Source organism: Cryptosporidium ubiquitum (genome assembly GCF_001865345.1).
Source record: "Cryptosporidium ubiquitum isolate 39726 chromosome Unknown contig_25, whole genome shotgun sequence".
Classification (NCBI taxonomy): Eukaryota; Apicomplexa; class Conoidasida; order Eucoccidiorida; family Cryptosporidiidae; genus Cryptosporidium; species Cryptosporidium ubiquitum.
Window position 1 is genome coordinate 57164 of NW_021639822.1, and position 27109 is coordinate 84272.

The following is a 27109-nucleotide window of genomic DNA, read 5'->3' on the forward strand; positions in this document are numbered from 1 at the left end:
GATTAATATAATTAATAAGTATTTTCTGTATATAATTAAAGTTACTATTCTAATGTAAATACAGTCTATTCATCTCCAGAAGAACCTATTTTCATGTTTGCAAGTTGTTGCAGAGCGAGTGTATCAGAAATAGACATACTCCCAAATCTAACTGGTACTAAAGATGTGGATGATTCCCTCCGGAGTGGAATAGAAGCCTCGAAGCTTGCATTGAAGTCTTCTTTTGGCTCATCATAGTGCTCAGTTTTTGATTTGGTAGGAATAGTATTCTCATCAAAATCACCCTTATCTTTATGTATGAGTTTTCTTTTAAACTTTGCAACTGCTTCAAACTGAGCTTTTACATGTTGTAATGTTACACGTCTTCTAGATACCATTGCAGCTAATCTTGCTCTTTGTTTATAAGCATCCACTATTTCTTCTTTAGTGTGAGATAGTGATCGCTGTCTAATTAAATAAGAACGCTCTATGGCTCCTCTTAAACCACCGGAGTTACTAAAGCTTATATTTCTTAGTAATTCCCTAGTATTTTGGTTAATTATTTCTCTTGTTTCCTCTGGTAGTTGTGTTTCATCCAACTCCAAGTTACTTTCAAACGGGATTAGTTTTTTGGAAATCTCATCCTCAAACTCAGAGTTCACGCTCTCTTCCTCTGAAGCCATAAATTGTTCTTCATTTTTATTCACATCATTATCCATCTAATTCAATTTTCTATACTTCAAAGGTTTTTTTCTTTTCTATTCTACAGTAAGCACGGTTATTTCCCGTTTTATCCTCAGTTTCTCACCCTATACTCCCCTAGCAATCCAATTCAAAACCCAAAAAAAACAAAATCTAAAGAAGTCAGTTCAGGACCTTGTTGGTACACGTTTCTCTAACCACGCGTCCGGCCAGGCCTCAAGTTCTAAAGGTTAAGTAAAGAAACTGCGAAGTATCATGGCGGCACCCAGATATGAAAAGCGCCCGCCCTTTGAAAGGGCGGGCTCTGCCCGGCCGCCTTTTACACAGGGGCTCAGGCCTAGTGGAACCAGGAAGGGATAAGGGGGAAGATGTTAAAACTGGCCGTTCAGAATCATCCACACCGCTCGGAGTCTCAACCCACGAAACTCCGCTGGGTCATCAATGCCGTGTAAGCATGCACAGGCGCATTACCCAGACCAACTTGGCCACTAGTGGACAAGAGGAACTGAATAAGAGCAAAGCAGAAACAGGCTACGCTTCCCATTTCCGGCGGGATGGATAACTCATCGTCACGGACAGAGGTGTTGTCAAGAGCTGTAGCCCAATACAATCGGATTCACTATAGAAATGATCCCGTTCGAGTACAGTCGACAACAGCCTGTCGAAACAAAAAAAGGTATAATCCGGTATTACACGTTTTGATGATGGTTCTCGAGAAGAATTAGACGTATTAAACCGCAAAATATGGAAAATAAGTTATGTAATGTCTTTAAAGACATTTTCTGTAAATCTGAGGCCATAAAATAATGCTAAAATTGCATGTAAGTAGTGATTTAACTGGATGTAAAAAAAGGAAACTAGATTGATAAGAAATATTAAAATATATTATGTTAGAATAAACAGGAGATTAGAAAATTATGAATAATGATTACTTATAGACTATATCTAGATAGGTGAAGTTAGAATTAATTAAATCAGGATTTACTCCTTCTTTTTAATAGGTCTATAAACTCCAATAACCACAGCATGATCTCTGTGATAAGGTTCAAGAGTGAGCTGTTCTTTTGGTTTGCACTTTTCTGCTCTAAGTTTATCAATTTCAGATGCAAAAACAGCTTCTGGTTTTGCAGTAGAATCTACGCAACTGGCCTTAATAGATATAATAAAGTACCCATTGTTCTTGAGGAAAAGGTGAGCATTCAAAGCTACTATACGAGCCTGATCAGGCTGAGCTACATCAGAGAAGATTACATCAACCATTGGTACAAGCATTCTATACTTTTGAGGAGTTCTCGCATCCTCTACAATAGGAACAATATTTTGACGTCTTTTTGCCATATCAGTCAAATCTCTTCCGGATCTGTGACTAAACTCTACAGCATAAACACTACCTTCAGGGCCAACCATATCTGATACATGAGAAACTGTTGTTCCATTTGCTGCTCCCAAGTATAATACCTTTGCTCCAGGTTTAATTGGCATATTAGCAACACCTCCAATAATTGTTGCCCCCAGTTTTGATCTAAATGGATTCCAAACGCGATACTCAATCTTCTCATTAGTCTCAGGGTCAGTTGTTTCCACTCTCTTTTCACCATAAATTGAAACTCCTGGTACCATATTCTTTGTTACTAATGCATCACTTTTACCTTTTGCCATAAAAACACCTTCATGTCTGTGAGGAACTATCAGCACCTTAGACCCTCCTTTCATTCCTCCTCCTCCCTTTCCTCCACCTCTTCCTCTTCCTCCTCCTGGACTTCTTCCTCCTGGACTTCTTCCTCCACGGCCTCCACCTGGACTCCTACCTCCACCTCCTCTTCCTCCTCCCCTTCCTCCTCCACCTCTGCCTCTCCCTCCAAATGGACTACCTCTGGAACTCATATTTGTTCTTTACTCTTGCCTTTTTTTTCTCACTTTTATTCTATCCTTGAGTTTTCTTTGTCAATTCCTGACTTTTTCAATTTCCTTTTATCACATCCCTTTTTGACTATATATATACTTATCCCGTTTTGGCGGCACGTGGCTGTCTCCAGTATATTAATTATTATTTATTAAGGGGAGAAAAATGTACATATTTAATTTATTTAAAATTTTTACATCCCAGTTCAAACTTTATCCTCACTCCTTCTATCTTCTCCTCTTCCTCCCCGCTACTTTTACTCCTTCCTTCCTTTCTCATCCAATTCACATTTTTTAGTATTACATTGATCTCAATATTTGGCGCCAAATAGTATGTCATTATTTACTAGTAAATATAATATAAAAAATCCTTTCAGTCCTGAATTTTCAAAAATTTTAAAAACTGAAATTTCTAGTACAAATATCACAATCAAAAGCATCTGGTAATCTTCTCCTTGAACTCTTCTTTCCTTTCTTCCTTTCTTTTCATCTTCCTCCTCATTTTCCTGGACTTGAATTTAAAGATAAAATTTAGGCGGGAAACTCTAGGAATTAGTTACTTGTCAAAAGGCAGAAAAGTCAAGAGAAGAGTCTGGTGGAAAAAAAAAATTAAGGTCGAGCCAACAAAGTGAGGTATAATTTAAAGATTTTAATATTTTAATCTGCCTTCAAATACAAAAAGGAAGCAGGTTGTTTTTCTGCATTTATGGCTTCTGTTTTAAGTCAAGAAACCGAGAAGCGGCAACACTCTCATCCTCTGGCAATTCAATTATCAACCCGTGTCGTCAATTTTGTTTCTGGAGGACTTCTAGCTAACAAGCCAGGAATGAGTGACTCATCTTGTGTCTTTGATAAGCCTCAAAACTCAGATCAGTCAAAAAAAGACCAAGAAAAGGAACAGATAGTAAATAATGCTCCATTGGGAAACCCAGAGTACTATTACTTTCCTCCAGAATTAATTGCTGATGCCAGAGATTTCCTTCAACCAAAAGAGCTGGCCCATTTTAGACCATATGGGAGAGGACTAGCCAATCCTGGCTGGAATATATGCTACTTCAACTCTATATTGCAGGCATTAACTTATGCACCTTATCTATCTATAGATTGCTTAAAAAGAAATCACCAGACCATCTGTAAGCATAAGCAACAACACCTAGTATGTCTAATGTGCATGTTTGAGGACCATGTTAATATTATGTTAGAAAATTCATCTAAATCAACTCCAGAAAACCAACCAGTGATTTCCTCTTTTATCAAATGTGCTCAAAAATTAATATGGAAAAGATTCAGAATTGGTATGATGCATGATGCACAGGAGTTTTTGAGATATTTTTTGGAGGCTTTACACAAGTCCTGTTTGCCTAAGAGTTTACAAGCTGATCATGCTTTTAGGAAAATACATCCAATTACAGCTTCTACTACTTATATTGGACAGCTATTCTGTGGATTTTTCCTTTCCAGAATTATATGTTCAAATTGCCGGTATACTTCTAATACTTATGATCCATTTATGGATTTACCTCTGGATATCATGGGGGTATCTAATTTAGAAAATGCTCTCAAATTATTTACTAAAATTGAGTACCTTAAGGGGGAAAATAGATATATGTGTCCAAAATGTAATCAGAGATCCGATGCTTCTAAGCAGCTTCTAATTGAGAAGTCTCCTCCTCTTTTGACTATTCAGTTAAAGAGGTTTAGTTATGTTGGCCATGGAAGTAGAAAGCCTAACAAAGCTATCAACTTTTCAGAGATTCTTGACTTAGAACCATTTATGGCTCCTAAATCTTGCTCTAATACTAATACATTCTCCTCTAGATCTTCATCCTCTCATATTTACAAGTTATGGGCTGTAGTATGCCATGCTGGAAATACTTTATCTTGTGGTCACTATTATACTCATGCTAAAAGTATTAACAACAAATGGTATTGTTTTAATGATGATTATGTAAAACCAATCAGAATTGAAAACGTATTAAATGAAAATTACAAGGCTTATTTGTTATTTTACTATAAAAGTGACTTTAATAGGGATGACTTATTTAGGCATTCTGGTACATCCATTGGGTCTTTAGAAAAAAACCAGTCCTCGATTCCACTAGCTCCTGAAATCTCTTTCATTAATTTCCACCTTAAAACTGGCTCTAAAGTATTCATTAACACTAGTGATCATAATATCAAAAACAATAGCAACATTAGGAATCCTCCTCAGTCCTCAGAATTGGAGCAAAATATGAATGAGTTTCTTGACCAGTTAAAAGCTAACAGTTCCAAAAACAAAAGCTCAAATCAGGATCAAAGTCAAAACCAAGGCCAAAACTTAACATTGCAAACTGCCCAGAACCATCAGAATACCAATGATATCAGACTAGTTTTGACTCCAGCATCAAGTACCGGTATTAATAGCCAGGAGTTTGAAACAAGAAGCTCTGTAAAACTTGAAAGTGAACCAAAAGAACATAGAAATACAAAGGTTTGTATTTTTAGTCTTAGATCCTTATTATTATGTGATAACTGGATTACCAGATCCAAACCAAGAAGGAACTTAGCTACTATATTATACTTGAAAAAACTAAAAAAACTTGGATTATCAGTAGACTACTTTAAAAAGTCAAAAGCTGGAGATTCTTCAAAGGAATGTGGCTTAATTAGTAACATTAACAAAAGCCAAGTGGAGACCTGGGAAGATCTTAATTTATCCAGTGATGCCATTCAAAGCTTGGAGGAAGCTCAGAAGTCTCTTTTGGCTCGCTCAAACATTAGGTCGGACTATGACAAGGAATATGACAAAGGTAAAGTTAAAAAGCCATTAAGACGAGCTATGTTAGCTTCTGCGAGTGCTACAAGTACTGGTAAGAATACTAGTAAGTGCCAAGTTAAAAAGTCAATATATATAGAAAAAGGTAATATAAAGGATTTGAATTCCTTAAGTACTAGTGAGCTATTTGATATTGCTTCTAAGAATAAAGGTAACTTAAAGAACAGAAATAAAAAGAAGACTGTTAGAATTAGATGATGATTTTTCTATATTATTACTTTTATTATTATTATTATTATTATGGTTAAGATTAGTACACACTAAGTTTTACTCCAATATCTACTCTTCTTTTCTAATGAATCATTAATCAGGTATCGAGATATAGTACAGTGAAATATAACACAAAAAGATCATATAAAGTCCTCATTTGGAAATAAAATCTTAAAATGAAATCATCTAATCAATTTCAAGAGAAATAAATCCCTAAATATGTACTATTACGTGTAGATAAATGTAACAATTATACTTATCTCTAGTAATGTGTCAATAGGAAAAAGTAGATAAGAGATGTTCACGTCTCCCTCATACTTTCTTTTCTTTCCTGTGTTAATTAAGAAAAGAAAGAAAATAAGGTCGATGTCTTGGTCTTTTAGTTCTAATTCATCTAACACATTCTATCAATAAGCTTATTGATCAAATGCTCTCTGTTACCACAGTCTCCACCTCTGGGCTCAGTAAATCTGGTGGACTTACGAACAAATCCACCATTTGGAGAGGAAAGCTTGAATGGCCATAATAGAGAAGAAACAGCCTTAAATTGTTCTCCACAAAAGAATAATTCACGAACCATACCTTCAATACCATAGACACCTTTAGAAGCAAGTCTCTTTTGAATAATAGAATTATCTTGAATACGTACTCTCTGATAACTACCTTTCTTTCCAACCTTCAAGTATCCTCTCTTATAAAGTAACTTACGGATCATAGAAATAGATGGGTACCCATAAGCTACAAATGGATCAATAACCTTGAGCATTTCAGTAGTTGCTTTATTAATTGGTAAGAATACACCATTATTAATCTGACGTAATCTAAATAACTGGAAGATTTTTCTAACCTTGGGAGATAACTTATTGATACCTTTAAGACGTATAACAAAGGCAACTTTTGGTTCAGCTGGACGATATAAACCTCCATTTTGCTTAGCCTGTCTTTTTAAGTCAACAATAGATTTGACATGTTTCTTGTATTGCTTTTGTAAATCAAATGCCTCAATCTTAGCCTTCTTACGTAATTCATTCAATTTAACTCTATCATTCTTAATCTTAGACTGAATGTTGGAGAATATCTTTTGATTACGCTCCAATTTTAGTTTCTTTGACTCACTTGGAGGAACTCTCTTTGTTACGAATCTTGACATGTTTTTAATTTATCTACCAGAACAGTTGGAGAAAAAAAAACTAGATATATTTAATTGATGGGGATTTACAACTTGAATTTGGTAACTTCTTCCTTATTCAAGTATTAAAGTCAACTTTGCAGGAATTTTATTATTTAAATTAATTATGAATTAGACAAGACAGTTATAAATATAATTTGGGAATAAAATGATGAATTTAGCTGATTAATAATTGAAAATATAAATGAATAATAATATTAAAATGAGTACCTTTTAAAAGTAATATTTTGAATACTTATGTAATTAATAAAATTATTCAGAATTGAACATTATTTATTATTACTTTGACTTTTTATAATTCTTAATAATGATTGATAATATTGGCATCATTTCCGTCTCAAATGGGCGGGAAGACGGGCGCGTCTCGTCTCCGGCAGAGTGACTGATCAATAAGTGAGTGATAACAATAGAATAGGATTGAGGAGCATGTAGGTAGATCTTGAAAAGGAATGTGTGAATGAGAAAAGGACAAAATTTAGAATTTTAGGTGTAATTGTTTTTTAGGTGAATGTGGAAGGAGCAGTAGGAGAAGGCCGTGAATAGAGGACAAGGGGAGAGGGAGAAGGGAGGAGAAGTTAAGAAGAGAAGGGAAGGGTAAGATTAGAAAGTTGAAAATAGTAGAATGTAGTGAGACTTGAAGTATTATTCATCTGATAAAAAAATAAAACTAATCTATGATAAGATAATCAAGTGGTTTTAGTTTTTCGTCAAGAAAGGTACTGTTTTTTTAATGTATTATTAGTATTACCATAAATAATAATAATAATAAACAAAAGATCATATAATTAAAGTAAAAAATGTGAATTGGTAGAATCTCTAGATTTTTCCTGATATCCTTTTCTTTGAGTAGCAATCTTTCTTCAAATTCCCTGTTAGAACGTTATTTCTTCCAAAGCCTTAGTAACTATTAATTATTTAGTAGTGACGAAAGAGACTAAGAGTAGAGATTAGGGATTTAATGAAAGAAATAAAGGAAAAGATAGAGCCATTCAGCAATTATTGATTTTTAAAAGAAGAATCCGAGGATTTTACCACCTGTATGTTTTCTTCTTGCCTCTTCTTGGTCCATAATACCATAAGAGGTTGACAAAACAATGTAACCAAACTGTCTAGATGGGAGTAAGTCAGTACTAATTTGCTCAATATCGGATAAAGGAACATCATAACGTGGGGAGATAACTCCGCATTTATTGAGACGTCCGAGTAATTCAATACAAATTTTTCCAGCTCTGCGATCATCAACTACTTCGAATTCTCCAATATAACCACGTCTTTGCATACATAGCAGGAATTTGACAATAACCTTTGAAGAAGGACGAATTAAAACTTGACGACGTCCCATCTTCTCAGCATTCAGAATAGCCTTTAAACAATCACTTAAAACTGAAACACGAACCATTTTCTTTGTATATTTGCTTCTTTAATATAGATATAATGCAGATTCTAGATCTTGTGGTAACCTGGAGTTTTCCTTTTTTTATATATAAATATCTATAAATTTTAAACGACTAATTAAAATTTAATTAGGTCAAATTACGCCTTTCAGAAGAAGAATTTTCTTTTTTTTTGCTTTAAGTTAATTAATATTTAATACGTATTTAATATTATTAATGGTAACTTCATTTACCGCTATTATTAATTTTTATTAATTTAATCATTTATTATACAATAAATGGTTTATATTACTTTGAATATTAAACAGTTATCTGTATTTATTTACATTATTTTATTTTCTATATGCATTTTTTTTAGAAACATTTAACAATCAATTTAATTAGAGACGCCGTCGTCCTAGGTCTCACTTTTTGGCGCCAACCCAGTTACCACCTTTTAATATTTTACGGGCAAAAATTTTTTTAATCTAAAAATAGGTAACTTGGTAAAAACAAATCAGAAAACCCGCCTTAAAAAAAATAATATATAAAAAATTTAGATAAGTCAAAAATTACAAGAGGATTAGTGGAAGAGGAAGCTGAAAAGGAGAATTTTTGGGGATTGTTAGTTTTTAAGGTTATTCAATCTGATTGGTGAATATGTATTAAAATTAGGTTGTTAGAATAATTGAGTTGAGCTACCTAGTTTAAAATTAATAATTGCAAATATTTAATAGTTTCGCAGATTTAAATGAAATAAGCCTTAAATTGGTATGAAAGATGGCCAAACACAATGTAAAGAGAGATTTAAGTTTGGACTTTAACACTGTGAAATATAAAAAGAAAGACCCTCATTTAAAAGTAATAAAGAGCAGAAATTCTGGCTCAGTAGAAAATGTATTAGAGAAAGGGAAAGATAGATTGGGGTTTAATGACCGTGATTTTTTAGAGAGAAAAAAATCTTTGCTTAGAGAGTTATATAGTGAAGGAAGGAAAAGTGAGTTTAATGATGAAAGAGAAAAGTTTAGTGCAAGAAAAGATTCTACTGGAGATAAGTACCAGACTTTAATAGCTACTAAACAGTTAAAGAAGAAGACTAAAAAGAGAAAAAATAATTTTAACTTGGACGAAGAAGAGGAGTTTGAGGATTATAATACTGATAAAAAAAACATTACTGGCAATTATAGAGGACATATTGGAGATAGTTTGAATAATAATATTACTAATGATCTGGAATTTACTCACCAAGGGAAATCTATTTCATCTTTAGATGATAAAGTTATTCGTAAATATGATGGTGATATAGATGAAGATAATGAATTTGGAAATGATGGTTATAAAGGTAATCATGGGGAAGATAATATTTTAGATGAAAAGAATATGCCAGGTTTTTTCTTTGGACAAGGAGATCCAGATGGTACTTCTACAAAATCAAGGCAGGAAATATTCAAAGAAATTATGCAAAAGAGCAAGCTTGCAAAGATGGAGATGAAAAGGCACAGAGAAAGCCATGAGGAGGAACTAGCAAACTTGGATGATGCGTTCTCTCAAGTTCAATCAATGCTTAGTTATAAGCAATCTAGAAAAGAGAGAATCAATTCTTTAATGAGCAATACTGGCACCAATATTTCTAATGTTGAAAGTAGTAATGTTCAATCATCTGATAAGGCTGTCGAAGAATTGGATGAGTATGAACAACTCAGAAACCTTCTTAAATTTGACACAAGAACTGGGGTTTCTGATCGCATTAAAACTGATGAGGAAATTGCAAAGCTTAATGCTGAAAAACTTGAAAAACTTGAAAAAGAAAGAAAGGAAAGAATGTCACTCACTAATTCCAATATTGATGTTGACCTCAACAGTGACTCGGAAACTGAGTACCTTAAGGATGAATTTGAGGAGGAAGAAGAAGAGGAAGAGGAGGAAGAGGAGGAAGAAGATGAAGAGGAGGAAGAGGAGGAAGAAGATGAAGAAGAGAATGAAGAGGAAAAAGAAGAGTACGAGGATGGATATGTGGAAGATGAAGAAGAAGATGAGGAAGGAGACATTAAAGTGGAGGATGAAAATAAATGTCCAAAGCCTTCTCCTAAAGGATTTTTTGAATTCGAAATAAAGGAGAATGAAGAAATTGATTGGTTAGTAAATGATGAGAATGAATCGAATTTACCTTTCAGTATTAATTTGAAGAGCATTTTGAAGGAATATAATTTGGGAGAACTTATGGAATTTATGAGTAAATTTTCTCCAAAGTCTCAATGGAAGCTTATTAATAGATTTAGATCTTGCTTTAACAAAGGAGATACTGCAATGATGAACGATTTAAAGCTTCTTCTTGGTTTCCTTGTCAAATATCCACTAAGGTGTCTAAAACTAGCAGAATCTGATACTGAAAAGAACAATGTTTTTCGATTTATTATAAATTATCTCAAACTTATGAGTGGCCATTTACTTTTTATGGCAGAAACTGACCCAAAAGAATGCCTTATTATTTTCACATACTTTGCATTTGAAATTTGCCATTCAACATTTCCAAGTATATACCACAAGTACAAAAAGATTGAAAAGTTTTTAAATGATAATCTTTTAGATGTTGAAAATGAAAACTATTATACTGAGATATTAGAAGAATGCCCGTCTTTGTATCAACTTTCTGAAGATATATATGAATTAACTTTAGAACACATTGTCATCTGTAGGATTATGTTTATTTTATTCCCAGTTACTGATGCTCAACACCCAATTTTAACTCTGGTTATTATGTGTCTAGAACAATGGGCTCATAGATGGAGTCAAGTTGGTAAGTCATTTTTAAACACAATAACACCAAATAAATATAGTGAGGAATTTAAGTACAACCAAGTAAGGCTTTCTGGAGGTAATAATCCAAATATTAGTTGCATGATTGGGGTAATAAGTTTATTGGAAATATCCAGTATTGGTTATGTAAATAGTAAATTACAAGATAATACTGAGTTTCTTGAGAGATTTAGTATTGGGTACTTTACTTTATCACTAAGTTGCCTTAAATGGTTATTATTACCTACTTTTAATAATAATAATAATAGTATTACTCAAGAAAAAAGAATTCTATTATCAATAGGAATTCTAAAGTCTCTTCTTAGAGTAATTTCTGCTTTGAAAAATTTACAAGGATTCCATGCACCTATGCTTCATCTTGTTCGTGAAAATATCCAACAAGTAAATGAATCTTTGGTGAATATGAACAATTGTGAAACATTGTTAAATTTAATATCTGAAATTGAATCAGTTTCAGTTGAAATTATTAATAGACCTCAAAAACCCATTAATCTTTGCCCAAGGCAAACTCCAACTATTAGATCATTAATTCCGAAAATTGATGATCCGTCAGTTCCATTTGCTGCTAAAGTTATGCTCAAAGCAAAACATGGTCCTAAAGAATCCCAATATGAACATGAAAAAAGACTTTACCTTTCCAAATTGAGAAAGGAAGTCAACACTGCTAGAAGGCAGGCCAATAGACAACTTAGAAAAGATTCACAAGTTATCGCAGAAGCATGGAATGAAAAGAAGGCGGATAAGTCCAGAAAACAAAATGCCAAATATAATTCCTTTATGAAAATGCTTGAAGATGACCAAGTTGAATATAAAAAGATGAAGACTACTGGTGGAACTATGGATACTTCGATTCAATCTTATAGGGCCAATAAACAAAATAAGAAGAAAAATCAAAAAATGGCTGGTAATAAAACTGCCAACGGTCTTGTTCATTGATTTTCTTTATAATATACATATTTTCATTTTATACTTGTTCTTTTCTTTTTTAACTTATTTATATTTATATATTTCAATCTATATATTAATTTTAAAACTTCATTATCTTCTGTATCAATTGTTTTATTTTTTAAAATAACTTAAATAATTTAATTTTGTATGCATGCATTTTTTTTTGCAACTATTGTTACTCCGGTATAGAAATAGTTATTTTAATAATCAAAGTGGACATTACGTGTCTATTACTATTGCCGGTATACGTTTTTTTTTCCAATATAAATAATTTTCAGAGAAAAATGATGCAAAAATATAAAAAAAGTTTAGTTATAATTATGTAAGAAAAATCAAAAATTAATAATACTTTTAGGTAATTATATTGCTTTTAAAGTTGATATTATAAATAAGAAAGGAATTAATTTATGGCTAATTTCTTTAATTAAATATAAAAAACAATCAGCTTTAAGTTTTTAAATAGAGTGATTATTAATAGTAATAATAAAATAAAAATATAATTTGATTAATTTCAAAAAAGTCGCGTTAAGCTAAACAGTAAGCAATTGCCAAATTATTCCATGACTTATAGTTTGATTTAAATATTTGGGCAATAATTCTACATTTGTTTGAAATTTGACTAAGTTATGTCGAGAAGAACAAAAAAAGAAGACTCACTTAATTACAAATCTGATGAAAATCAAATCATGAAAAGTAACAAATTAGCGTTAGAAGTTAATAGTAATGTGAATACAACAGATTTATGTGTTCTAAAGAATGAAGGAAAGTTAGCAAGGCTTGGAGAAGATACAAAATCAATACATGGAAAATACTTAAAAAGACCTACAGAATCACAAGAACTAGAAATTTATGAGAAAACAAAAAAAGCTCTGGATTTAGTACTTGACAGAAAGCAGGATACTCTTCACCCATTTAAAGAAAGTAAAAAGGAAAATAAGACGGAATTTATAAAATATAGATCGAGTTCTGATACTATAGGATATGATCCAAAGTTTGCGGAGAGAATAATAAAGGTAGTGGAAAGACCTAAAGATCCTTTAGAACTTCCGAAGTTTAGAAATAGAATATTAGGAGGTACGAAAAGGGAAGAAATGGTTCCTATTTTAAGACCTCCATCAAAAAAACTTACCCAAGAAGAAATTAAAGAGTGGAGTATTCCTCCAAGTATTTCAAACTGGAAAAACCCAATGGGATATACTGTACCTTTAGATAAAAGAGTGCAAGCTGATACTCGAGATTTAATTGATATTTCAGTTAATGATAGATTTGCATCGTTAAGTGAGTCATTAAAACTAGCAGAGAAAAATGCAAGAGAACAGATTAAACTTAGAAATGAGCTTCAGAAACAGAAAAAGATTAGAGAGGAAATGGAAAGAGAAGAGAAACTTAGAAAATTGGCAGAGTCCTCAAGATCCGAAAGAAGCCATCATCTTCTTTCAAAAATTCCAGAATTCGATCAGGATAAAAAAGAGGGATCAGAAGAGGAGACTAGTGAATTTGACCATATCCGAAGATTGGAATTGGAAAAAAGAAGAGAAATAGAGAGAGAATTCAGACAAGAAAGAGCAGGAAAGAAATCAAAAACATTACGTGATAGTGATAGAGATATTTCTGAACATATTGCTTTGGGCCAAGCTCGTTCTGTTGATGGTGGGTCTTCTTCTGAGGTCCAATTTGATGCAAGATTATTCAACAGGATATCAGGATTGGATTCAGGATTTTCCAATGATACTATAAGTGTTTATGATAAACCATTATTTAATACAAATAGTTTAAAGTCTAGGGGATTATATACTTTTGAAGAAAGTAGAGTTGAAGAAAGTATCGGAGGAAGGGTTCATGTACCTTCATTTTCAGGTACTGATAATTCCAATACAGCCTTTAGAACGAAACCTGTTGAGTTTGAAAGGGATGATGATCCTTTTGGTCTGGATAAATTAATAGATTCTGTTAGAAAGGATAAAAAGAAGTAATTATTTGAAGGAATCCATTTTGATAAAGAAATGATGTATTATGATTTATTTCAAACATATTGGAAAATAATTACTTTTTGTCATATGTTCGCATTAAAGATATTTTTTATAGATGATTATTAATATTTTTTAAATTGAGTATAATATATATATGTAATAAGATATTACCCTAGTTAAGCATATTTTAATAGTAATGATGTAATTATATTGTTAGTATTTTTTTTTTATATTCAAATGAGACGTGATTTGAAGTTGTTAATAATTAACATCATATAAGTATGTATAGGGACAACTTTTAATGTTCTTCTTATGCTTGTGATTCAACACTTACACCTCTTCTCAAAGCTTCATAGTAAGAACTTGCAACCCAAGCAGCAAAGTAGTCGAATCCAACAGTAACGATGGAAATAATTAAAACTACAAATGAAAATACTGAGAACCCGATTCTGATGACTGCAAAGAATATTGCCGAAACAAGCAACAATGAACTGATAGTTAATAATAAAGCTTGAGCATAAGCAAAAATCTTAGATGTTGATTCTTGTTTCTGATAAGCTGCAATGAGACCAACAACCCCAACTCCGAATCTTGCAATTGCCACAACAAGCCCTGGGAAACTCATTGCAGTGAAGATCTGGAAAATTGAGAAAGCCAAAGTAATTGATGAAATAATTGTAACCACTCTTCTTAAAGGAAGTGGTCCAACTTTTCCTAATGGATGTGGAAACAAAAATCCGGAAGCTTTTTCATAATCTGCATACTCACGAGCCTTGTCGATTCCTTGTTGGGCTGAAGATAAAAGAGACTCACTTTGGGTCTTTAAAGTTTCTGCGTAAGACATTTTTTTTTAAAATTATATAAACTATTAATATTGTCTAGTAGATATTTTTAATATATATATATTGTATATATATATATATATTACTGTATTTCTTGATTCTGGTAACTAGTAATAGTCTTCCTTTAGAAGCTTAATTAACTATATTATCAGCCTGGAATTAATTCAATTATTCTGTACACTCGTACAAATTTAATTTTTTAATAATGTTTATTAACTGAATAATTTCTTTCTGTCATCCAGTTTTTATTGATTTTCCCATGCATGCAATTGCCAGTGGCTTTACTTGCAATTCAATTTTAATAATCAAATTTTTATTATTATTATTTTTTTATGTGGACAATTTGCATACATGCATGCAAATTTGCATTAATACACAAATTTTGACAGTTCTTCTATACCGGTATGCACAGATTTTTATTATTAATATTTTTGTCCACATGCATACACATGCAATAGTGACAAAAACAATAAAAAATATAATAATAGAAGAATTTTATAAAATTAATGGATAAAAAAGTGGATTTGTGTGGGAAAATATTAGGGAAAAAAATATTTTTAAAGTAATAAACTAAATTAATTTCTGGTAAAAGAAATATGGGAATAATATTTATGATTACTTTGTTGTAAATAATAACTTTGAAACAGAAATGATCATAAGAATACAAGAAAAATTAAGATAAAAATATCTTAGATTTGACGGAACAGTTCATTATCTTTTGTATAATTACAATGAAATTCATAAATCATTTAAATTTTAATGCTCAATTACACAAATAGTATGAATTAAATCACAATCAAAAAACAATAAATTGTTAAGAATGGAAAGAAAGGGTTACAAAAGCATCTTCATGAAAACATTCTTGGTTTAGTTACATGGAACTTAAGTAAATTAAGTTCTATTCAAGAATAAATTAATTACCATATGTTTCTAAGGTTAATTTTTCATGTAAATAATAAAGATGCCAGACATGGCGGTAACTTCAATTAACTAATTGATAATTTAATTCAAAGCTAATAATCAGGAAAAAATAGAAAAAATTCCCTTGGAAATAGAAAGAAAGGAAATAATCTCCTACATTATATGAAAGTAAAATTTAACTTTGATGGGAGTAAGAGTGAAGTTTACTAATGAAATCTGGTTGTTTCAAGCTTATTAAGAAGTCTGAGATTGAACTGATTTAAAGAGAAATATTACTAGGAAATTGATTAAGAAGCTAAAAACACATTAATAAGTATATATTTTGCTATATATTTAAAATTTTTATTGATTGGTTTATTATTGTTATTTTTAGTAAATATGAGTGATTCGAAAGATACTATTCTAAACATTAAATTAATCAAGGAGAATTTAGAGAAGTTAATTTTAAAGAAGGAGTTAGAATCTACTTATGGTGAAGTAATGAAAATTCTGGAAAAACTTGATTCTGTTAATATTAATCGGGAAATATTAAAACAAACCAAGATAGGAGTAGTGATGACTGCAGTTAAAAAAGGGTTTTGTGAAGTAAACAATATTGCAATAGTCACAAAGGCTGATGAATTGATTCGAAAATGGAAAGAAGCATTAGCAACAAACACCCAGCAAACTTCTAATAAGGATGAGAAATTAAATGATCAAGATAAATCATCTACAACTAAAAAGCTGAGAAAATCCGACGAAGAAAATTCAACTGAAGAAAATGTAGACAATCAGTCTCAAGTCAAGAGCGAATTCAAAGAGAGAATTGAGGAAGAAGGTAGTTTACATAAAGAGTACATAGGTCCTTTAACAGGGGATGTGATGAGAGACAAAGCAAGGAATTTTCTATGGAAAGCAATGGTTACAGGGGTACCATATTCTCAAGCAAAATTAATGAAAGAATCACAAGTTTGTGAAATTGCTGCAGAAATTGAATCTGTACTACATCGTGAATATATAGTCAAAGGTGAAAATTCGGTTCGTGATTACAATTTACAGCTTAAAACGATCAAATGGAATTTGAGTGATTTAAAAAATCCAGAATTAAATTCTAAGTTATATGTTGGTAAGATTACACCAGAGGAAATTGCTAGAATGCAAAGCAGAGAAATGGCATCAGATGCAAAGCAGAAAGAAAGAGAAAAACATAAACAGGAGAGTTTGGAAGCTTGCCAGTCAGATTGGGACTTAAGAAATTTGATACAAAAGGAGGGACAATTTACCTGCGGAAAATGCAAGACTAATAAAACAACATATTATCAGATGCAAACAAGATCAGCCGACGAACCTATGACAACATTTGTACGTTGTTTGAATTGTGGAAATCGTTGGAAGTTTTAATTTATTCTTGTAATTTAAATATATATGATTATTTGCAACTTAAGAATACCATAAAAATGGCTTTATCTTGCCGTAAACTAAGATAATAATTAAGAATTAGATGCCGGAAAAAAAGAGAAACAAAAGGAATATGATAATATTTTATATTAATAAATATAATTACAAATTTTTCTATAAGGAATCAATTCTATTAATCGACTACTGCTTATCATGATAGGAATTTAAAAGATTGCATGATAGAAACTTCGTTAAAGGTGAAACGGTTAATTTGGGTACTTCTCCTCGGTAATAAGGGAATACAGAGTGGAACAGGTTGAGATAATTCAGAGAGAAAATGATTGACATTATAAGTCCAAAGGTTTTAAGAAGGAAGTGCTTATTTGCAACTCTGACCGTATTAGGGGTGACAAATATTTGATATTCAGATCTAACCCAAAGGGTTGAATAATTTGATTTCAAAAGTCCAGAAGATTCATTGGTTAAATTTGATAATTCATCAATCATTTTTAACGTCTGGTTATTAAAAATATATTCATCAAAATTTTTGTCTCCATTCATTTTATCATCATTCGTACCATTAATTCTTGAAATTTGTTGGTGTACATTTAGCCATTGTGACCAATCATTTGGAAGTACTTTACCATGAAATTGGGCAATATCAGCAATAATCTGTTGGGATTCTGTAATAAGGTATGACTTATCTTTTTTCTGAAAACCATAATCAATATTGAGCTCATTATCATTTTCATCATCTATATCTGATGGGGATAAATCATTTTTATTCGAATTTGAAAAATACTTATAAATAGTATAAAATGGATTCATTCTGTGATATAATAAACGTTTAAGAAGAAGAAAATCAATGATCCAGTTTTTCTCAAGTTGAAGAAAAGCAAATATTATTCCAGGAAAACTGGTTTTTACCCACATAGGTTCTGAAGAAAATTGATTCTTAGACGTATAAAATCCAACAACACCTCCTTCAAATTTATCTTCAGAAATGAATAATAATTCCACCATATCCTTATGCTCACAAAAAATGTTTTGGCTCACTTCAATATTATGAGAAGTATGATTTTTAACTGAATTTAAAATATTGTTATTATGTGAAGAATGATTCTCAAAATTATTAGTAATTTTTGAATAATTCAGTTTATTATTATCTTCTCTAATATTTAATCCACACCAATTAATTAGATGAGGTTTATATTTAACATCATTATCGTTCATGGACATTCTTGTGCTAATTTGATAATCTATTTCATTTCTGATAAATAATGGGACAGGAAAATCACCTGGATGAAATACGGAAAATTGATTAGAATTCAATTTCATGTAAGAATTAGGATTTTGAAAAATAGATGGTTCCAAAGAATTATTAACATTTCCTGTTGATTTGTTTGCTTCTAAATCATTAATGGAGTAATACGACTGTTTCCAAGCATCAATACATAAACACATCGATCCTTCATAAATACATGTTCGGATATTTTTATTGTCGCTGTAGTAATACCGATTATAATGTAGAATTCTCATTAGAACTGTACCATTAAATGCATTTATATCATTTCCAAATCTACTCCTTTTTTTACAATAAATCAAAGAAGGTGTTTCAATTCCATTTAATTCAGAATAAATTGTAACAAAACTGTTAATACGACCAAATCGGAAATATAGCAGGAAAGAATTGCATATATTTGCCAATACGAAAGTATATATTAATATTTGGTATATTGAAGCAATAATTCCAGTCAATTTGGCTCTTCTTCCTTTTCCAAAAGTTCCAGGAAGTACAAAATCTCGGACTTTATCAATTACACTCATATTCACAATAATCTTAACAATAAACTAGGGTAAGTTTGCAGCTTCCTTAAGGAAAGTGCTCAAATTCCCAATAAACTATATATTGACCTATTGCATGGCTGCATAAATATATATATTTCTCAATTAATATATTATCCAGTGCAATTTTCACAAGCTCTCAAATAGAGCCAGAAAATTCACAAGATATTATTTAATGAGTAGCTTCCCAGCTCTATTCAAATTTCTTCAATGATTACAATTGCTGAATTATCTCTTTCCTTAAAGTCATCAACAATTAATCATTTCAAAAAAAATCCTCTAAACTTGCAAAAAAAAATAAGATGGAATTTCCCGCCCAGAATGCCCGCCACACGTAAGATGGCAAATGAAGACTAAAAAAGAATGCGCGAATATAAAATAAGGGGGGCCATTAAAGGCGAATTGAATGTAAAATTTAATGAAAGTCATAATAAAAATACCAAGTAATTTTGAAATAGAAGGTTTAAAAAGGTGATAGTATAGGTTTTGATAGAGATTAATTGTTTTTATACGGTGTATTCGAAGAAATTGTGAAAGGTTGGAGAAGGAAGGAATTAAGTTAATGACCAGAAAGTGGGTAAATAATAAGAGAATTTGATAGGTGGTAATAAAATTGTATAAGAAGGAAGAAATCTATGTGTGAGAGGATTTTGAACTGATTAGGTTGAAACTAAAGGAGTTTTAAAGCTTGGAGTTCGTATGTTGAATTCAGTGGACGTTGATAGGTCAGGAAGATTTGGAATATATAGTAGGAAAGATGTATACATATATAATTTAGACAGGTGGGCACAGGGAATAGATGATGGATCCGAATTTATTAAGGTGAACAAAGGAAGGATTTTGGGGTTGAACAAATCATCAGAATCAAGTAGTAACTTGAATTCAATTTTTATGGATGGATATGATAATTTTGGTTCTATGTATTCTGAAATTGTTAAGTTTGGTACCCATCCAAGGTTATATAATAGTTTCATAAATATTCAAGGAAATTCAATATTATATGGTACATTGGAAAGCATAGGATTGGATTGCATTTCAAGTCAGATGATGAATATTAGTTCTTTTGATTGGAGTCCTCATTTTTCAACTGGTACTTTTGTAACAAGCTGTGAAGATGCATTAATAAGAGTCCTAGATATAAGGAGTAAGAATCAAGACTTATCACTTATGTCATTTTACAACACAAAGAGTATTAAATGGAATCTTTTGAACTCTTATTTATTGGGAGCTCTTCACGAGAATGGAGAATTTTTAAGTATTTATGACCTTAGACTGCCTAAGATGATTGGAATAATTCCTAGAAATAGTTGGATAAGTGATATTTCGAACAGGAGAGAGGAGAAAAGAGGAGATAAAGGTATTATTGATTTTTCATGGCTACCATTATCTTCAGATAAAATTCTGATTTGCGAGATGGATCTCTTATGCGTAATTAATGTACCAAAAGTTATGGAAGGTTCCAAAATTTTTAATGGTGGAATTTTAGACTGTGATAGTAATTTAAGAGTTGGAAATGGATTGCAATATATATCATTAAAGAATTCAAATGTTTCTCCAGATTTTGAAGTACTAAATTTTTCATCAAGTTCAGTTGACGAAAATGAGGATTTAGGGGAGGATGAGGTAAGTACTTTAAAGTTTCAGGAGCAAGCCAAAGCCGAGATTGGAAAGATTAACCAGGATTTGAGCTGGGAGAATGGAACATGCATTAAAGTAAATGCTTATGATTTTTTGCCAGGAACAAACAATTTAATTATTAATGATAAAAGTGGAAGGTTTTACTACAGTGAGATCAAAGATAATGATGATTTTGGTCTTAGAAGGCTTAAAATGAGATATAATGGTCCAGTTAAGAGAATTTTTTTAAGTGAAAATAATGAATTAACACTATTTGGTGGATTAAAAGGACACAATCATTCTAAAAGTAGTTATTTTGAAAAAGAAGATGAATTAATGCATTATAATTTCTATGTGACTTCCTTGGCTTCAATAACCAATGAAAACACTACCTCTAAAGATGAAGAGGCCAAAATATCAAATTTGACTATTCAAACGTTTTTTACTAATTGGTTTTACAGAGACTTGAATATGATTCATGAAAAGGTGAAACAAAATCAACAAATGGCAAATAATCTAATTTCAATTTCTATAGAGTCAAATGATAGGATAATAGCAAAACTTTCAAGACATCCAACATTAAGAGGAAAGTTTGTAATGGAAGATAATACAAATTTTAATTTAGTTTCAGATTCTTTTGAATTTACAATAATTCTAACATCGTCACAGGAGAAAAATACTATTGAAGCTACTTATTATATTACTAATAATACAATCCTCCGAATCAAAGAAATTTATTCAAATCTCATTAATAAAATATCTGAAACCAATATTAATTCATGTGGACAAATATTTAAAATTTTACATAATTACGAGCACACGTCATTGAATAATTCGCATGCAAAAGAAGAAAATTGCATGCAAAATATAATACCGGTAAGAGTTTATCTGGACAATATAATATTAAATTGTAAAGAAAGAGAAAGATTATGTAAATTTTTTGACATAGAATTAGATAAAGAATTATTGACTTCACTATTTAGTGAGTTATTGACAGTGAACAATAATCAAGTAATAAAGCAATTAGTGGATTGGGTATGGATTATTTCAAATTTACCAGAATCATTATTTGGATTATTGACTCAGAATGATGGTTTTAAGAAGGAACAGCAATTAGAGTTAATATCCTCAACTAGAAAGCATTTGTATGGGTTAGGGTTTGAACAACAAGCAATTTTAGGTGAGAATCGTAATAAAAAGACAAAGGTTTCATATACATTTCATACATTAGATAAGTTGATTATATCTCAGGGAAGTTATTTAATATTCATGAAAGTGAATGATGAGCATAATTTAAATAAAGCTGCGAGATATGAAAAGATATTACTTGAGATTAATGAAATTTTAAGAAAGGTAGAATACATTTCAGAAGAGAAATTTTTATATGGGGATTATTTTAAATACACATATATACTATTAAATTGGCTAACAACGGTTTTATATAAGCAAAGTAGAAGACATTGCGTAAAGGATTTACAGAATTTTTGTACAGATCCAACTAAGAATATAAAAAACTCGAATTTGAGTATGATGTTATGCCCAACAGTTGTTCATTCATATTTTAAGAAAAAAAGTTACATAAATGCATCTAGAGCACAATTACAATTTGACCAGGGAAATGATTTTTTCCCTACTTTAAGATATAAATTCAATGCAGTTTGTTCAAGTTTATCAGATTTTGAGCAGATTGACCAAATAAAGCTCATTAATTTATTAAAGAAATTATATTTGGAGATTAAAAATAACTATGATGCAAGGATCTTGGTGGTTGCAATTCATAAGTTTTCAAATCATTTAAAGAGAACAGAAAATGGCTGTCAATCAAAACACTCATTAAGGCCAGGATTGAGAATACAATCTGAAGTGACGGGTATAATGGAGGGGCCAAGAACAAAAGGATTTGGGCCCAATTTTGCTTCAGAATCAGGACCAGTACCAGGTATACCAGGAGAAAGAAGAATACCAAATATAGGGCCGGTTTCTATTTCCTCCGTTTCAGATTCTGCTTCAGATTTGGCTTTATCTTCAAGATCTGGGTCAATTAGAATATCAAATCCAGTATCAGAAGGCTGCTGTGTCTGTTTAGAACCAGTTTTTGGTCTTTATACACGCTGTTTAAGATGCAAGCATGGGGGACATATAAGGCATATTAGAAACTGGTTTGAGGACAGAACGAAATGCCCCATGGTGGAGTGCCAATGCAAATGCGTACCTGAGGAGTATAAATAACAACTAAAGTGTAAAAATAAGTAGAATTATATTATGGAGTATTAAGTTATAGCCAAATTAATACAGGAATAAAAAAAACTTTCATCTATATAATAAGCATATTTTCATTATACTAGTTAATCCCAATAGAATAACTTAAATATTCATCTCGAGATATATACAAAGTGTGATATTGCAAAGAAAAAAATTTGAGACAGTTATTTATTGTATTCTCCAATAGAAGTTACAAGTTTTGGAAGAATACCTCTAGATCTTCTCCAAAAAAGTTGTTCCTTTTATTCTTTTTCCTTTCCAAAACTCAACCTTGTTTTCTAAGTATTCTCTGTTGTTATGAATCTAGTCTATCCGATTTACTATATATTTGGTTTAATTATGCAGCTTTAGCTTTCTTTCTGTCAGCTCTAGAAACGGCATGGAAACCAGTTTTAATGTTTTGAACGCTTCTATTAGCACCACAAGCAGCACAAACAATAGTATATAGACGGGTTCTATTATCTCTCTCAAGTCTGGTATTTGGAGATTTACACATAGAACATGCAACATATTCCATAATGTATTTCCTGAGCAAAACTTCGATATGCTTTGGCCCATATTTGCCCTTAAGTACTAGTTGACCATCACCAGCAATTGATCCTTCAGTTCCCAGCTCACTCAATACAAATTGAAAGACATGGTCTGCATTTCTTTGCATTATATTACAAATTTCCTGGAAATTTATCCAAGCTACCTTCTTGCTTCCGACTCTAACTACTTGAGGTGGTTTTAATGTATATCTTTTAGCTCCCCACAAATCTGGGTTATGTTCAAGAATCAATCTTCTGACTCTTTCCAGAAGTTCTTCATATGGGTAAATCGCACCCTTGACAAATAATTGTCCTGATCCATCAACATAACTACTTTCTACTTCAGCAACTCCCGTCTTATGTTCCTTGCTCTTCTTCTTCTTCTTCTTCTCACCAAAATCATAACCAATATCCATCTTCTGCACTCCTTCAATTAATTCTTTCTCTGACATTTTCCTACTCTCTCTCCACTTTAACTAATTAAACTACTCGCTAGATTATTGAACTTTTAATAATTCTTTTCTTTCGTTTAATATATTATTTAAGACATAAGTCCGTGTTTCCCGCCAAAACTAAGTTATTTTTATATCATTAAATGGGAAATGATCCATTGAGATCATTTATATAGTAAATTTTCATCAGTATTTCTTCCTGAATCTTTAAAGATAAGCTTGTGTTTGTTAAAGAAACCATTGTATGCATATAATACAGTAATCCAACCTAAGTAGTATTTCCTTCACAGATTTCCCTGTGTTACCTATGAAAAAAATTTGATTCAATCTAAATTAATATATATATTTACCTCCGAACAGTATACACGTTATTTATTAATTAATAAAAATTTTATTCTCTATAGTATATGTTTGTATATTAGTAAAGTAACGATTTTTAATTAATTTGCAAAGTTTTTAAATTCTATTCGAAAACTCTCGTGAGTAATAACTAATGCTATTTTTATTATCCTAAGTCAGCTACATGAGTAAGTCGTATTCATTTTCTTAAAAATTTAAAGTTGTCCCCATAAATACTTTTTCTTATCCATTATAATATCATTTTAAAATGACACCCACCTACAGACGAGGGGAACTAGCTCAGATGGTAGAGCGCTCGCTTAGCATGCGAGAGGTGATCGGATCGATGCCGGTGTTCTCCACTTTTTTACCCGCCTCTCTTAAAAACCGAGTCAAATCGCTTTTGCATGCATGTGGACGTGCCTAGTTTTAGTAAGATTGCATAATTTGACAATAAATTAAAATAAATTACTAATTAGACGATTATAATAAGTGTTTTAAGTAACTAATTATGTAGATTCACAATATATTTAAAAAATATCTGAACAATACACCAAAAGATTGAAACGAAGAATGGTTCCAGTATAATACATATATATCATCTTCTCCCATCTCCTTCGATTCACTATTCGATGATTTCACTGTTTTTCCATTTATTTTTTATTTAAATTGTTTGATTTAAAAACATTTGAGATGAAATTTGAATGCTTTGATTTAATACTTCACTACGTAGAATAACAGAAACTGAAATCCAATATAGCTTAAACACATATTTGCTGAGCCTTTTTTTCAGATCTCTGGTTCTTGCTTACTTTACTATTGGATTTGGAAGTAAAGGTGGTCGTAAGTCCAACAATAAATCCGATAAATTTAACCTTGATTGCTAAAAAGTATGTTAATGCGCTTAATAATGTTGTAATAGTAAAAGTAAGGAAAATTGATTGCATATATGGTATTTGGAGTGGAATGATTACATAAGACATAGTTAGTTCAAGCCAAAGCATATGTATAATGTATATTATAATTGATGACGCTGTAAAATGGAAGTATAAGCTTGGAATAAAGATATGATTGAGTAGTGAATGGCAAATTGAGTCCAATACGAAAACGATAATCCAGGCTCCTGCAACATAAAATAGTGAGCTACTTGGTATTCTATACATTGGAAATGCCCACATATATCCTATACCATGATTTCCCAATGAAAAACTAATTGAGTACAATACCAAAGAAACAAATACAAGAGTCGGCTTGAACATTCCGGGCATGTTATTAATAATACTGTGAATCTTATCGTTGGAAGAATAGGTATAATCATTCGGTTTGTTTATATTTTCTATATTTGGATGATCCTTATTGATATTAAGCCTGAAGTCTTTACAACTCTGCAAAGCAGGCTGGTTTTCCTGACTAGAATTAGGTATGGATATGTTTAGGTTAGGACATTCTTCGGAATTCTGAATATCACAACTTCCAATTAAAGCTTGATTTTCAGGAATAACTGGCTTATTAGAGGAACAATAATAGCTTAGTAACTGATCAATGAATCCAACAGCATAGAATGATATGTAAAATATAATGGCCAACATCATCCTCCTGTCATCAATGACTCTAAGAAAACCTTTTTCAGGAAAAACTGGCTTATAATCATTAGAATTGAAACCTGAAGTATTGGATTTATAATCAACATTGCTATAAAAGGCTAAAAATAAACTTCCCAGTATGAATGATATAGCTGTAAGATATATTAAAGCAATGTTTAAACCTGATTTTCTGCTTCTAACTGATTTCATAACCAGAGATGAAACTAACATAATCATTAGTGGAAACGAAAGTCCAAAGAGTGCTAATGGATGGAAATCATAACTATATATTATAAGAGGACCAAAAATTGCAGCAATTAATCCACAAGAAATTATATATAAAATATTTTCGCCTTTGTTCTGATCTTTCATAACCTTTATAAAGGGAAACATAACCACAGAAATGACAATCAGTAAAGCCAAAAACCAAAGCCATTCAAATCCATGGCATGTAAAATCCTTAATGTACATAAAATAATGTACGTGGAAGTTTGCAGGGGCTCCATCCAAGGTGTAAGTACATGGCCTTCTACCATTTGCCACGTAATGTGTAATTGGTAATAAAATGAAATACCCAGAAGTTAAAGGCAATAATAAGCGTAGAATTTTTTTTCTCAATAATATTCGAAAATTGGGTGTGCTCGAAAGGAAACTTGCTCTCCCTGATACATAGAAGAAAATAGGCATTCCAAACTCTGAAAAAAATACGATCATTCTTCTGACAATTTCCTTCTCACTTCTTGTTATTCCAATATTTAGCAGGTTCAAGTAATAAATTACATGAACAAAAACTACTAGCCAAACTGCTAGTGTTTTTAGCCAATCCAAGTAGTGAAGGCGAGCTTGGTTCGTTTTCTTCATCTCATTGGCAACTCTTTCTTGGGAATTTACCCGACTCTCCATCAAAAAGTCAAATTTGACGAACGAACTCTTTCCTCTTAAAAAATTATACTACCTAAATTCTTTAGGCGCCAAACCTCCTATTTTTTTCTTTTCCCTCTTACGTGGCACCGGTATTTCAAAAAATACTTATAAATTTACATGCATGTAAAGTCTGAGCTCATTGCAAAATTTCAATAAAAAAACATTAAAGGCTACAAAAATATATTTAAATAAATATAAGAGTTCCTCCTTTGCCAATATAATTTATTTGAACTTTGCATCTTTTAATTGCCTTTTTTATATGGATAGACATTTGTCATCAAGCGCTAACATCCTCATTGTGTGTAAATATTATATGCAAACAGAATTTGCGCACAATTTTGCCACCCATATTAAATAATGATGTCAGAATTTCAAACTCGCGAAATATAAAACAAACTAGTTCCTCTTTAACTTCTTAACCTTCACTCCTCCCCACATTTCTTCTTCGGTCTTCTTTATTCCAATTTGATCTTCCCCTTTTTACTTTAGACTTCTTCCATATAATCATG

General features: G+C 31.3%; 13 protein-coding genes across 13 annotated transcripts; 5 read left to right on the forward strand and 8 right to left on the reverse strand.

Annotated features, from left to right (window-relative positions):
* Positions 1-65: 65 nt before the first annotated feature.
* Positions 66-698, reverse strand: cubi_03657 (uncharacterized protein; the record flags this gene model as incomplete). Its single annotated transcript, XM_029020671.1, has 1 exon — positions 66-698. One exon carries the CDS (start codon positions 696-698, stop codon positions 66-68), a length of 633 nt encoding a protein of 210 aa, XP_028874168.1.
* Positions 699-1662: 964 nt separating this feature from the next.
* cubi_03658 (fibrillarin) lies at positions 1663-2565 on the reverse strand (the record flags this gene model as incomplete). Its single annotated transcript, XM_029020672.1, has 1 exon — positions 1663-2565. The coding sequence occupies one exon, from the start codon at positions 2563-2565 to the stop codon at positions 1663-1665; it is 903 nt and encodes a 300-aa protein (XP_028874169.1).
* Positions 2566-3289: 724 nt separating this feature from the next.
* On the forward strand, positions 3290-5599 carry cubi_03659 (ubiquitin carboxyl-terminal hydrolase of the cysteine proteinase fold; the record flags this gene model as incomplete). Its single annotated transcript, XM_029020673.1, has 1 exon — positions 3290-5599. The coding sequence occupies one exon, from the start codon at positions 3290-3292 to the stop codon at positions 5597-5599; it is 2310 nt and encodes a 769-aa protein (XP_028874170.1).
* A 406-nt stretch (positions 5600-6005) lies between these two features.
* Positions 6006-6761, reverse strand: cubi_03660 (60s ribosomal protein L7; the record flags this gene model as incomplete). Its single annotated transcript, XM_029020674.1, has 1 exon — positions 6006-6761. The coding sequence occupies one exon, from the start codon at positions 6759-6761 to the stop codon at positions 6006-6008; it is 756 nt and encodes a 251-aa protein (XP_028874171.1).
* Positions 6762-7806: 1045 nt separating this feature from the next.
* On the reverse strand, positions 7807-8199 carry cubi_03661 (40s ribosomal protein S15A; the record flags this gene model as incomplete). The annotated part of the gene is made up of 1 exon (XM_029020675.1): positions 7807-8199. One exon carries the CDS (start codon positions 8197-8199, stop codon positions 7807-7809), a length of 393 nt encoding a protein of 130 aa, XP_028874172.1.
* A 754-nt stretch (positions 8200-8953) lies between these two features.
* Positions 8954-11926, forward strand: cubi_03662 (uncharacterized protein; the record flags this gene model as incomplete). Its single annotated transcript, XM_029020676.1, has 1 exon — positions 8954-11926. The coding sequence occupies one exon, from the start codon at positions 8954-8956 to the stop codon at positions 11924-11926; it is 2973 nt and encodes a 990-aa protein (XP_028874173.1).
* A 638-nt stretch (positions 11927-12564) lies between these two features.
* On the forward strand, positions 12565-13911 carry cubi_03663 (SNW family nuclear protein; the record flags this gene model as incomplete). Its single annotated transcript, XM_029020677.1, has 1 exon — positions 12565-13911. The coding sequence occupies one exon, from the start codon at positions 12565-12567 to the stop codon at positions 13909-13911; it is 1347 nt and encodes a 448-aa protein (XP_028874174.1).
* Positions 13912-14218: 307 nt separating this feature from the next.
* On the reverse strand, positions 14219-14752 carry cubi_03664 (uncharacterized protein; the record flags this gene model as incomplete). The annotated part of the gene is made up of 1 exon (XM_029020678.1): positions 14219-14752. The coding sequence occupies one exon, from the start codon at positions 14750-14752 to the stop codon at positions 14219-14221; it is 534 nt and encodes a 177-aa protein (XP_028874175.1).
* Positions 14753-16049: 1297 nt separating this feature from the next.
* Positions 16050-17051, forward strand: cubi_03665 (transcription elongation factor TFIIS; the record flags this gene model as incomplete). The annotated part of the gene is made up of 1 exon (XM_029020679.1): positions 16050-17051. One exon carries the CDS (start codon positions 16050-16052, stop codon positions 17049-17051), a length of 1002 nt encoding a protein of 333 aa, XP_028874176.1.
* Positions 17052-17249: 198 nt separating this feature from the next.
* cubi_03666 (uncharacterized protein) lies at positions 17250-18875 on the reverse strand (the record flags this gene model as incomplete). Its single annotated transcript, XM_029020680.1, has 1 exon — positions 17250-18875. One exon carries the CDS (start codon positions 18873-18875, stop codon positions 17250-17252), a length of 1626 nt encoding a protein of 541 aa, XP_028874177.1.
* Positions 18876-19592: 717 nt separating this feature from the next.
* Positions 19593-22739, forward strand: cubi_03667 (WD40 repeat and RING finger domain-containing protein; the record flags this gene model as incomplete). The annotated part of the gene is made up of 1 exon (XM_029020681.1): positions 19593-22739. The coding sequence occupies one exon, from the start codon at positions 19593-19595 to the stop codon at positions 22737-22739; it is 3147 nt and encodes a 1048-aa protein (XP_028874178.1).
* Positions 22740-23109: 370 nt separating this feature from the next.
* cubi_03668 (translation initiation factor IF-2 betam beta subunit) lies at positions 23110-23754 on the reverse strand (the record flags this gene model as incomplete). Its single annotated transcript, XM_029020682.1, has 1 exon — positions 23110-23754. The coding sequence occupies one exon, from the start codon at positions 23752-23754 to the stop codon at positions 23110-23112; it is 645 nt and encodes a 214-aa protein (XP_028874179.1).
* A 1100-nt stretch (positions 23755-24854) lies between these two features.
* cubi_03669 (uncharacterized protein) lies at positions 24855-26579 on the reverse strand (the record flags this gene model as incomplete). Its single annotated transcript, XM_029020683.1, has 1 exon — positions 24855-26579. The coding sequence occupies one exon, from the start codon at positions 26577-26579 to the stop codon at positions 24855-24857; it is 1725 nt and encodes a 574-aa protein (XP_028874180.1).
* Between the last annotated feature and the right edge of the window lie 530 nt (positions 26580-27109).